Raw genomic sequence first — 13,086 nt, forward strand, 5'->3', positions numbered from 1 at the left:
TTTACAACATCACTCCTATAGCAGGGAAACCAGAATTGCATGCAATATTATAAAAGTGCCTAACCAATGCACTGTACAGCTGCAACATAACCTCCCAATTCCTGTACATAGTGCACGACCCAATAAAGAAAAGCATACCAAATGTCTTCTTCACTACCCTAGCTGCCTGCGACCACTTTCAAGGAACTCTGAACCTGTACTCCAAGGTTTCTTTGTTTGGCAAACTCCCCATTAACAAAGGTGGAAGATTGTCAGGAATAGGGGTGAACGTGGTTTTGTGGTTTCAATCATACTAATGGTGGAGCTAACCCGAAGGACTGAATACCATAGTCTGACCCCTAATTCGTTTACATGTTTGTTGGACGCACTGTGGCTATGAAAGTTGATGTACAAATACAACTCAGTCTTTTTGATAATCAGGCTTGAAGAGTTCTGTTAGGCATTTTGTAACATACTTCAAGAGCGATAGTACAATTATTGTCTTAAAGGGCATATTGAGAGCACAGTAGTTATACATAATCCGAGATGTTAATGTTTAACATTTCACTTCAGTACACCATCCACTCTGTAACTAAACTGCTGGCATTCTGTCTAGGGAAATTGTGATTGCAATGTTGGCAATTGTTTACAGGAGGGAATAGCTTGGCAACAATACTAATCACTATTAAAATCTATCGGTTATTCTCCCATTAAAAGAAATAGACCAGACACAGAGGCGACACAGTGCAATTGGTCTTCGTTCTGATACTTGATTCAGTTTGAACTAAACTGATCCCTGGCCAACAGAACTCCATGTCAGACAGGAACCAAAAAAAACAGTTTGGCTGTAACTGGCTTGCTATTGCAAAGACCATTGCATCCTGTTTAGTATCTGCTGTGTCCCATTGCTGACTTTAATATTTATGTCGGCAGGGAAAGTCAAATTGGCAGAAGTAGCCAAGGTGAAGAACTCATCACATGTATTCAGGACCATTTCCTAGATCAATATTTGGGATCTGGTAATGTGAAACGAGGCAGGTTTTATACAAGATCTCAAAGTAAAGGATGCCTATGTGAACAGTGACCATAACACATTAAGATCAAGAGAGAAAATTTGGTCAGAAACAACTGTGTTAGATTAGGTATCGGTAATTACAAAGAAATGAGAGCAGAAGAACTGAAGTGGACTGGTAAAGGAGTTTAGCAGCAAAGAAAGTTGAGCAACAATGGCAAACATTAAAGAAAATAGTTCAAGTTGTTGTGGACAAGATCAAATTCCTCATATATATTAAGAAAATAGTCTGGATCCTAACTTTTTCTTATTATAAGTGTAAGATGTTACATTCCAGACACAATTTGATTGGTCAAACTGCTTGACTTTAAGCAAAACAAACTTTATTTTTATACTACAATTAAAATATAGCCAAAATAAAAATAAAAAGAATTGATATAACTGTAACTCTATTGAAATGCTTAACAAAACACTATCTATCTAACATATAAAAACTACTACGAATTAACTGTTCCAATATAGTAACATGCTGTAAACACACCCTTAGCGAAGGCAAATCCAGTAAAATATACTTAGCTCATCTGCAATTCCAGCAGGAAGAGAACCCCAGCTTTTATTTGTAACAGAGAAGAATAAGGGCTTTCACATCCAACTTCAAGATCCCAGCAACTGCTGAAAGCTATGACTAAAAATCCTGATTCTGTGGGAGCTTGACCCCACCCATTCAGGCTTGTTCTATTGTTCCAACCTTAAAAACAAAACCCAAGGCCTCACAAGCTGTTTACATTATTGGCACGGAGCAGACTGCTCGGTAACCTCAGCTTTAACCATTTTTCATTAAAGAGAAAGGATAAAATACACCCTGTAAAGCCATAGTATTGTTACACCTCCCCACTCTTAAAAAAAACCCTATTAATAAAGTACAATACATATACATTATATTAATCATGCAAACATTCACTACAACGGTCCATTTCAGCCAGTTTGTTTCGGCCACTGAACGCCTCCTTTTTGCAAAGTTGTGATCACGTGTCAGCAATTACAATCTCTCATCCTGCCCTGTAAATAGTTTTCAAATTGAATGGCTGCAATAATAAGCTCCATCTAGACAGTCTGGAAATTTTATCCTTAATTGTTTTACACAAAATTTAAGAGGTCATGTTCAGTCTGTATAATTATCTCAGATATACTACTATCAATGTAAATGTTGAAATGTTGCAATGCAAACACTAAACTCAAGGTCTCCTTCTCAACTGTGGAATATTTCTGTTGATGATTATTTGATTTCCTGGAAAAAATCCAATAGGTCTTTCTATCTTCTCCTCAGCTTCTTGCAAGAATACAATATCAACACCAACATCACTTTTATCGATAGCTGCTTGGAATGGCTTTGCGCAGTAAGGTGGCTATCACTGGGAGAGTGGTCAACACAGCTTTCCAGCCGTCAAATGCCTTCTGACATTCCTCCGTTCACTGAAACTTTCTGCACTTCTTTAACAAATCAGTCAGTGGAGCAACACACTTCTAAAATTCAGTACAAACTTGTAATAAAAACCACTCAATTCCAGGAATCTTAGTACTTGCCTCTTCATTTGTGGTTTGGGAAATTCCTCTATAACCGTTGTTTTCACATTCTTTGGGGCGATTTGTCTATGTCCAACAGCATGGCCCAGGAATATGACTTGAGCGTTTGCGAAATCACTCTTAGACAAATTTATCACCAAGCTCATCTACCAAAATTGATCAAACAATTCTGAAAGATATTCCAAATATTCCTTCCACAGGAGTAAAAATCGTCGCATCTTTGAGGTACACCACACAATTAGGTAATCCTAAAATGACATTATTCGTTAGTCTTTGAAATGTGGTTGGAGCATTTTTAATACCAAATTGCCTGACTTTAAACAGATACAGTCCATTCTGCGTCACGAAAGCCAAAATTTCCTTCACTTTTCAGATAAAAGTACATACCAGTATCCTCTGAGTAAGTCCAGAAATATAAGTTGCATGTCCTATCTTCTCAATACAGTCTTCCAAACATGGAATAGGATATGTATCAGATTTTGTAACTGCACTGACTTGTGATAGTCCACACATAATCATTGGGTACCATCTGGTTTTGAACTATTAGTAAAGGTGTGCTCCATTCTCTGCAACTCACTTCGATTTCTTTGAGTATGCGTTCCATTTTCTTTTTCAACCTGTGCCAATTTTAGAAGATTAAGCCCATAAGAATGTTGCTTCATTGGAACAGCATTTGCCATACCTACATCATTAAATTAGTAATTAGTAATTCAATTAGTAATTACATTAGTTCTTGATCTTCTAGATGCTAGTGTCATCAATTTCGAAAGTGATGCCTAAGGATCGTTAACTGCTTTTGCACTGCATCTTGTGGATGGTCAGATCTCTAGCTGGTCTACATAGAAAAGCTTGCTAGTAGAACAAAGAATAGGGTCAATTTTGTCATTCCAGTAATAACAACTCCTCAAGGGAAACAAAGTAAGGTGATAATGGTCTGCAGAATCTTTCCATTTGCAGGGAGTGAAGAAGCATGCCTGCGGGTCTACAGGTGGAAGTAACGTTTGAACTAGGAGTAGCAGTAGGTAATTCAACTTTTCAAGCTTGCTTTACTATTTAATACCATCATGGCTGATCTCACCGTTACCTTGAGTCCTTTCCTGGACACAAATGAATGTTAACCTCGGGTTCTAAATTGCTAGCTCAATGATATTACTGATTTGCCATCACTTCCCTAAATTGGAGCAATGTAAGGATGTTTTATTGATTTTACTCATTCATGGGCTGTGGGTATTACTGCCAACATTTATTACCCACCCATAATTGCCCAGGGAGCAGTTAAGTGTCACACATTGTGGGTCTGGAATCAGGTGTAGGTGTAAGAACAATTGTTTACATCCCTGAAGGACATTAGTGAACTGGATGATTTTTTCCAACAATCAACAATGAGATCATGGTCATCATTAGGCTCTTAATTTCAGATTTTTATTGAATTCAAATTCCACCATCTTCTATGGCAGGATTTGAACCCCAGTCCGTAGAATATTATCAGGGTCTCTGAAAGTAACACTGTTAAGTAATTTTTGTTAACATGTTAGTAAAGTACTCTTCCTTTATTGTCTTTGATGATTAGAGAGAACAGCTGTGTCTGTAAACATGAATTCTTGTAAGCTGGATGTGATTGAAATGTCATTATTAGATAAGTTTACATAATTTATAATATATACATATTCACAAACAAATTTAAATTTGCACATGCACAAAAATGGCCAGCTTAACTGTCTCACAATTGACTGGTGATCCCCTTCACCACAGGAATGTAATTATCCCTGCACAATGGTAATTGCCAACCGCTGTGCATTCCCTAGGTGTTTCACTACATCACGCAACAAAACAGAATGAAATGTCTAACTTTACCTTTGTCAGCCAGCGTTTCCACTAAAATACCAGTTTCCCATTCAGCCTTCATCAGCATTGTTACTCATTTTCCACGGGTTGGCAAATCCCTTGAAACCATGGGATGGGTTATTGTCAATCCTCTAAGATGTTCCTGAGGTTACCACGGATCCCAACTGATGTCCAAAGCTCTGCAGCAAGCAACATGTGAGAAATATCATAGCTTTTTTATTTTTGTCTAGCTTTTTGAAGTTTTGTTTATTTTGTATAAAAACGTTGGAGATTGGAGAAACATACTGTTTGACAGATAGATAAGATTCAAAGAAAAGTTTGGTGACTTCCTAATTGACCAAGGAAGGTACTACACTGGCAAAGATAGGAAAGAGCAGGCAGAGTAGTTAGTGACAAGTCATTTTATGATGAAGCTTTGGGGCCTCAGAATCAGAGCTAAAGACAGACAGGAAACAAAGGAAAAGAAATTTTAAACTAATATGTGGGACAATCATTAGAAATATTCTTGAGGTTGCAACAAAATATGAAACAAGATGCCAGAGGAAGTGGTAGACGCATGTACACATACAACATATAAAAGACATTTGGACTGGTACATGAATAGGAAGGATATGGGCCAAATGCAGGAAAAGGGGACTAGTTCAGTTTAGGAAACCTGGTCAGCATGGATGAGTTGGGCCAAAGAGTCTGTTTCTGTGCTGTATGACTCTAATAATCTCACATCATTAGTGAGAAACACTCCCGAGAGCTGGTGTGTGCTTGGTTTATGTTATCTGTTCTTGCTTGTCCTTTTCCGTGTAAACTTTAAATGCCTGTGAAGTGGCTTGCTTACTTATTTCTGGAGGCAAGTTTTTTTTTCAATCTGTTTGGTACTTGGTTTGAAGCAGTTTAGATATGGACAAAATTGAAAGGGAAAATGCAGTAGATGTTATACCTTGTCTGACACTTGTATGATGTGAATGTTTGGTGTTATCCAGATCTTGCTGCATTTGGATATGGACTGCTGTTTCAGTATCTCTTTCAAATTAGAGAAGGGAGTTCAGAAGAAATCACTTCTCACAATCAGCAGTACAAATCATGCTAAATGTGGGCTTTCCATTTCAGCTCACAGGAGGCAGCAAGGCCAGGAATCTGAAAAGATTCAGATCTTATTTTTACTTGTAAATGTTTGCAGTGAATATAAAGATTTCAAGAGTGGAAGAGTTAAAAATGTGAGTCCTTCACCGTTCGAAAGAATGAGATCTTTGATCACAATTAGTGTCAATGTTGAGTGGGATCATCAGCAATAGCGTGAAGTTGGATAATAGGTCGTTAATATAGAAAAGCTCTCCATCCAGTCCAAATGCAGATGGTGGCAATGAGCAGGCTCACAGCACCTTCCATTCAAGTGGTCAATGAGTGAGGTTCATTGAAGTTTGCAAACACTATGTACTTTCAGAGGAACTGGCCATTCCAAAGCACAGGTGAAGAGAAGAGTGAAAATTCGTAGAGATATACAAGTTCCTCTTCCAACACAAATCAGAAAACCAATGATACAGCCCTTCATCCAAAATCCAATTCGAGGACGAAACCTACTTTGATTTCAGGTCCTAAGAGAATCACTGAGGTAAAAACAATGACTGCAGATACTGAAAACCAGATTCTGGATTAGTGGTGCTGGAAGAGCACAGCAGTTCAGCAGTTCATCCGAGGAGAAGCTCCATGAACGCTGCCTGAAGTGCTGTGCTCTTCCAGCACCACTAATCCAGAACCTGAAGAGAATCACGCAGAGCCGGGTCTGACGCAATGTCCGGTCCGTGCCTCGCTCTCATGTGGATTGCCGATTGGCCAGTGTATGCGCACGCGCAGTGAGCGGGAGCGGCCAGTCGCAGTGCGCACGCGCAGTGGTTCCGGGCCCAGGCGACAGTCGCACGCTGGCGACGGACAGGCCCAGCCCCAGCCCCAGCGCCAGCGCTAGAGCCAGTTGGAGATTCAGATCAACGCCGCGCTGACATGGAGGCCATCGCCAAGTACGACTTCAAGGCCACGGCCGACGATGAGCTGAGCTTTAAACGAGAGGATATCCTGAAGGTGAGGCTCCGGGGCCGATATGGCGGCGATAAACGCACCAACCCGGAATCTGGAGCGACGAAGTGGAGTAAGAAAGAGAGGAGAGAGCGAAAGAGATACATGGAGGAGGGGGGGGAAGAGAGACGCAGACGGGGGTGGGTGGAAGAGAGAGAGAGAGAGAGAGAAGGGGTAGAAGGAGAGAGGAGAGCGAAAAGAGGGAGGGGGGAGTTGAGGACGGAGAGGAGTGGGGGGGGAGGAAGAGAAAAAGGGGGCGAGGGAAATGGAGGGGAAGAGTGGAAGATTAGTTTAGATTCCTTACAGTGTGGAAACAGTTACAGTGTGGAAACAGGCCCTTCGCCCCAACAAGTCCGCACCGACCCTCGGAAGAATAACCCATCCAGACCCATTTCCCTCTGACTAATCCGCCTAACACTACGGGCAATTTAGCATGATCAATTCACTTGACCTGCACATCTTTGGACTGTGGGAGGAAACCCACGCAGAGACAGGGAGAATGTGCAAAATCCATACTGATAGTCGCCCGAGGCAGGAATAGTACCTGGGAAGTGAGAAGAGTGAATGGGAGGGGAGGGGGAGAGGGAGAGAGAATTGGGGGTGGAGGGGGGAGAGAGAAAGAGGAGGAGAGAGAATTGGGAGCGGAGGGGGGAGAGGGGGTTGGGTGTGGAAGGGGGGGACAGGCGCAGGGAGCTGTGGGGAGTGAAGATGGCAGAGAAATGAGTAGTTGGGGTGGTCAGGAATGGAGAGAGCGCTAAGTTAGGTGGAGAGGGAAGTGGGTGACCTTTAGACACTGTCTCACTTAATGTAAGGGCACCGTCCACTAAACATGAAGTCCGTGCGATCTGTACAGGCAGAAAACTATCGAAAAATAAGATTGTTGAGGAAAACCCTCTGGTTTGGGTAAAATCGAGTTTTATTTAATGTGATAATGAGGTTGCTGGGTCTTTACTGCGATGCCAGAGGAGGTATTCATAGAATTATAAATCTCAGCACTAAGGTTTACTGGCTCTGAATGGCTATGTGAAGTCACCAAGTTTGCTTATTTACCCTTTTTGCTCTTTGCCTATCTCCATTTACATTTTTATATTGTGTGTTTGGTTGCATTCTGGTCGATGATACATCTTACATTTGATTCTTTCACAGGATGGAGTGTCACGAGCTTTGAAAAATTTAGATTTTTCAAAGGGCATATAAATGAGGTTACTACATAAGAGCTCATGATATTAGGGTGGGGGTAACACATTAGTATGGGTAGAGAAGTGTCTCGCTAACAGTAGGGACAAACAGGTCCTTTTTATGTGTATTGTAGCAACGTTCATTGATCGTACATAAGTTGGGGAGGCAAGGTGTATGGAGGACATAGTAGGAGTCCGCAAAGGGATTTAGGAAGATTAAGTGCGTGGGAGTAAGTTGGTCTATGGAATATAGTATGGGAAAATATGCCGTGACACTTTGGGAAGAATAGAAAAGCAAAGTTGTTTAAATGGAGGGATATTCTTGCATGAATGTCTTATGAGGACATTTTGAAAAGATGAGCAGATACTTAGTTCAGAAGGAATTTACATGATTCTGAATTGACTTGGCAGGATAAATCTTGACAGGATGATTCCCTTTAAATTATAGGGAATCCACAACTAGGGGGCAGTTTTATGAATAAGGTGTCTTTTTATCAGAGATAGAGGAATTTCTTCACCTTTGGAATTCTGTTTGCTCATGGATGCCAATGGAGACTTGGGTAATTGAATATATTCATATCTGAGGAAGGTTTACAAGAGAATCCAGGGTTGTGGAGTACAAGCAACAGATTATAGACTGGTGGTACAGGCTTGATGGGCCAAATGGCTTAATCCTGTTTATGATCTACTTCAGGCTGTGTGAAGGCCATGTAATGCATTGGAATATTCAAGTGTTTTAAACCTGAATGGCAGGGCAGGATTTCCAAAGCCACTGACTGGATGTTTGGAAGGCCCATTGTTACATGTGTCCAAGAATCAGGCATTTCTTGTGCAGTTACAGATAACAAAACCTTCATGTGCAAATGCTTTCCCAAAGGATCTTGATTGAATGGGTCAATGGGCAGTTTGGTACAATAAATAAGGGTAGGGTTTATACAGTTAATGTTAGAGCTTAGTGTATAGAAAAGAGGTACCTTGGGGTGCACGTACATACCTTTTTGAAGTTTAAAGAGGGGGGGTTAAAAAGGAGTTTGGCATGCTAGCCTTCATTACTCACGTCTTTGAGTATAGGAGTTGGAAAGCCATGTTGAGGTTGTACAGTTCATTGGTGAGTCATTTTCTGTGTCCAGATCTGGTCACCCACTTATAGGAAGGATATTATTAAGCTGGAGTGGTGTTGCTGAGTATGGGACATTTTTCACTAAAGTGTAAGAAGTTGAGAGGCGAGTTGATAGAAATTTATAAAAATAATGAGAGGTATAGGTGGAGTTAATGGTAGTTGTGTTTTTTCTTGGGATGGGGTATTTCAAGACTGGGGGCACATTTTTAAGGTGAGAGAAGAGAGATTTTAAAAAGACATGAGGGGCAACTTTTTTATAGAATAAATTCCTGAGGAAGTGATGGATGCGGGTACAATTGCAACATTTAAAAGACGCTTGGATAAATACCTAATTAGGAAAGGTTTTGGGGGTCATGGGCCAGGAGCAGGCAGATGGGGCTAGCTTAGTTTGGAATTATGTTTTGAAAGATTTGTTTCCATGATGTTTGACTGTGACTATAACTGTACATGCTGGAAATCAGCAACAAAAATGTAAATTGCTGGAAACTCAACAGGTTTACTTAGATTACTTACAGTGTGGAAACAGGCCTTCGGTGCAATAAGTCCACGCTGAAGCGCAACCCACCCAGACCCATTCCCCTACATTTACCCCTTCACCTAACACTACGGGCAATTTAGCATGGTCAGTTCACCTAACCTGCACCTTTTTGGACTGTGGGAGGAAACCGGAGCACCCGGAGGAAACCCACGCAGGCATGGGGAGAATGTGTAAACTCCACACAGTCAGTCGCCTGAGGTGGGAAATAAACCCGGGTGATTCTGTCAACAACTGTGCAAATAAATCAGAGTTAAAATTCCAGGTTTCGGAGCTAAGCTTTGTCATGGTCTACAGGAGGAATGGAAGTGTGACTCCCTGTACTATCTTCCTCTGGGGAAATGTTCCTGTTTGTTCGCCACCTCTGAATAGCCAACTCCTGCACCTATTTTCAGGTAACTGTGGGGGTCAGTGGGTTTATAAAAGATACTAGTGGCCAGCTTATCCTCCGAAATGGAAAGAGATGTTGAGCAAGGGGAGGAGTCAGAGATGGACCAGGTGAAAATGCGGCCAGGGTGGAAAGTAGATCCAAATTGATCATTTTTTCCAGTTCAGAGTAAGACAGCAATGCAGAATTGATATTGATTTATCAGAGAAAGAGTTGGGGGGAGGTGCCCCAAGTAGAATTGGAACAAGGAATAATCCACATACCCACAAAGAGACAGGCATAACTGTGGCCCATGTGGGTACCCATGGCCATACCTCTGATGTAAAAATAGGGGAAGCAATGGCCTTGTAGTATTATTGCTGTGAGATGTTAAGGGGTGAATTTGCTCTGACCTGTAAGAAATTGGATGTCTGGGGGGTAGGGTGGTATGTTTCTCTATCTTGCTGGTATGATATGAAAGAATTTACATTATCATTTCCTATTATTCAGAGTTAAAGGATTTACATGATCATCTATTCAGAATCAACAAGAACATCACAATTAAAACTCTGACCATATCCTGCAGTTAAAAAAATGATTTACAACAGATCTTGCCATTAAGGAATGATTTACATTGCATTGTTTCCGGCGATGATCAGTTCACTGCATTGTATCTTGGATGGCTTGTGGCTGGGAGTTGTCTTGTGAGCATTACTGACTGTGATGTAAAGATCTTGTTTAAAGGAAGGGCTGTTCCTTTGTTCAGAGAGCCTTGCTTGACACGCTTCACAAGCATCGTGAAGAATGTTAAATGATCTTCTGCCGTTGAATCATGTGTGTAAGAATCTCAAGAAAAAGAACCGAACAGCTGGACTGTTCACCCAAAGACCCGGGTAATGTTCTTGGGATCCACGTTCAAATTCTGCCATGGCAGATGGTGAAATTTGAATTCATTAAATATAGAGTCATAGGGATGTGCAGCTTGGAAACAGACCCTTCGGTCTACCAGATATCCTAACCCATTTGCCAGCACTTGGACCGTATCCCTCTAAACCTTACTATTCATATACTCATCCAGATACCTTTTAAATGTTGTAGTTGTACCAGCCTCCATCTGGAATTAAAAGTCTAATAAATCCATTGTCAATTATCAGGGAAACCCATCTGGCTCACTAATGCCCTTTTAAGGAAGGAAACTGATATCCTCACCTGGTGTGGTTTACATGTGACTCCAAACCCACAGTAATGTGGTTGACAATTAACTGCCCTCTGGGCAATTAGGGATGGGCAATAAATGCTGGCCTAGCCAGCAACTCCCTCATCCTGTGGATCGATGAATTAAAAAAAAACTCAGTCACCGTCAGCTTCTTATATCTTTCAATGAAATTGCCTACCGTTCTTCTAAACTTTCTGTTGACTGGAATCTGCACAGTGATTGCATCTTGCAACAAGACACTGAACCTTGAAAGGATTGACGCAAATGATTGCGAAAATGGCATAAATTTAAGAATTGGACAGCTGAAATATCTGCAGTACACAGATCTGTGTGTGTCAGACTGTATGTTGAGTTGAGGATGCTTGAGTTCTGATAGAGCTTTTCATTCATGCTTTGTCCCCTCTCCATTAATGCACTGTTGTGTACTTCAAGTATTTTGCTTTGTATAATGTAAGATTTGTTACAGACTTCTTTTTATGAGACTGTTATACTTCATTGAGCCTAAAAGACATGACAGAGCTATAGCTCTTTGTCGATGCCATTAGCTGTGGTACACTTCCCCTATTAAGTAGTTAAAGCAAATTAAATTGCTTTCTGGCAGTAAAAAGAGCTGCATGAGGTAAAATGGAGGTGGATATGGAATTCTCATGTGAGCCTTACTTATATTCGTTCTGGCAGTGTTTGTAAATGTTCGATAGTCATTATGGTCGTATGAAATGACAGAGTAAAGCACTTACTGACTGTGGTGTTACAGCTGGGAGCAAATTTACTGAGTGTCTGCTTTTGCAATGTTGTGTTATTTTCTATAATCAGCCTCTGCTGATTTTCAGAAGAAAAGGAGCTTTACTCTCTAAGGGAGGGTTATCCCTCAAAAGAGTTTGATTTCAAAGACTTAAATATGTCCCTGATTCAGGCTGTGATGAAGTCACACCTCTTTCAATCTTACTGGTCTCCAATCTCAATTCTGAAAGGAGTGCATTATTTAAGAGCTTTGGGATGGGAGCAGAGGGGTTAATCAGACTGTTCTTGCACTTCTGGTCCTGGCACGGTTAAACATATGGACTTTGAGTTGTTTTGAGTGAGGTGAAGTTGCAGTAGTCTATCTGCTTTTGTCATCTGTTGCCCTTTCAACTTCAGGTACAGAAATGATCCATAAGAGTGTTCCAGTATTCAGTTAGATTGCTCTGAGTAAGAGGAATGCAGTATAATCTTTACTTTGACTATCTTTGTGTCATTAAGGCAGCATTTCACAAACCTTGTACCTGCTCTGACACTTCAAAATTAATGTGACCCCAGCAGCCAATAAAAATAAGTCAGAAGTTTAGTATCTTTCAGGAATAGTACCATGGAGGTCAATTGTACACTAAACAGCCCTCTAGCCCATCAAGTGTGCTGAAGAAAAGCAGCCAACTAACCATGCTGAGGCCATTTCCCAGCACTTGCCTCATGGTCTGTATGCCTTGGTATAGTAAGTGAACAGCTAAATACTACTAAAATGTTTTGATGGTTTATGCCTCCACCACCCATCATTCTCTGGTTGATCAAAAAAATCCTTGACTCTTACCATTTGCATACAATGTATGTTAACATACGAGAGTCTGTATTTTGAAGCATTTTGTGAAAATGTTATCTTATCTAGCTATTCGGATTAATGATGTGTGTGGACATGTATGTCGTGACATTGTAACACACTCAAAATCTAGCAGTATGGCTGAAGCCACAGAACCTACATCCAAACATGATATGCAGAGTTGTTTGATATCACAATGTAGACAGGGTGTTCAATTTAGCTTCACATAATTACAAGCTGGCAAAGGATGACATTATTTTCATTGTATCTAATGTGATCTCAGGATATTCAGTCTTATACAACCAGGATTCTGTCAGAAATTCTCCAAATTATTTTTGTAAATATTGATGGAGTGAAGCCCAAGGCTTCAAGAAAACATTGAAATGGACTTTGGACCTAATTGAATTTTGTCACATCTGTATCAGTAGGGGAAGATGTCAACCTCCAGGCTGATCAGTGACCATGTGAGTATAACCCTGATATGGCTTTATTTGTCACATAGAAGCTTGGGAGGTTGGTGAAAGTATTAGGACTTATGGAGTCAGAGTCCTGTAGCATGGAGACAGCCAGTTGGCTCAAACTGGTCCTTGCTGACTAAAATGTCCTCCCATTCAAA

At 40.8% G+C, this 13,086-nt stretch overlaps 1 protein-coding gene and 1 long non-coding RNA gene across 2 annotated transcripts in view; one reads left to right on the forward strand and one right to left on the reverse strand.

Moving 5' to 3' along the window:
- Positions 1 to 1,357: 1,357 nt before the first annotated feature.
- On the reverse strand, positions 1,358 to 6,122 carry LOC140463800 (uncharacterized). Its single transcript, XR_011954782.1, has 3 exons — positions 5,996 to 6,122; positions 4,430 to 4,599; positions 1,358 to 3,192 (listed from the first exon to the last, which is right to left on the reverse strand). It is a non-coding gene; the product is annotated as an uncharacterized lncRNA (long non-coding RNA).
- Positions 6,123 to 6,286: 164 nt separating this feature from the next.
- LOC140463801 (growth factor receptor-bound protein 2) overlaps positions 6,287 to 13,086 on the forward strand; it is a 137,637-nt gene continuing 130,837 nt past the window's right edge. The window contains exon 1 of the mRNA XM_072558132.1: positions 6,287 to 6,490. Within this exon, the coding sequence (XP_072414233.1) occupies positions 6,413 to 6,490 (78 nt within the window). The 5' untranslated portion in view covers positions 6,287 to 6,412. The remainder of the gene's footprint in view (positions 6,491 to 13,086) is intronic.

Source organism: Chiloscyllium punctatum, chromosome 39 (assembly GCF_047496795.1).
Source record: "Chiloscyllium punctatum isolate Juve2018m chromosome 39, sChiPun1.3, whole genome shotgun sequence".
NCBI lineage: Eukaryota > Metazoa > Chordata > Chondrichthyes > Orectolobiformes > Hemiscylliidae > Chiloscyllium > Chiloscyllium punctatum.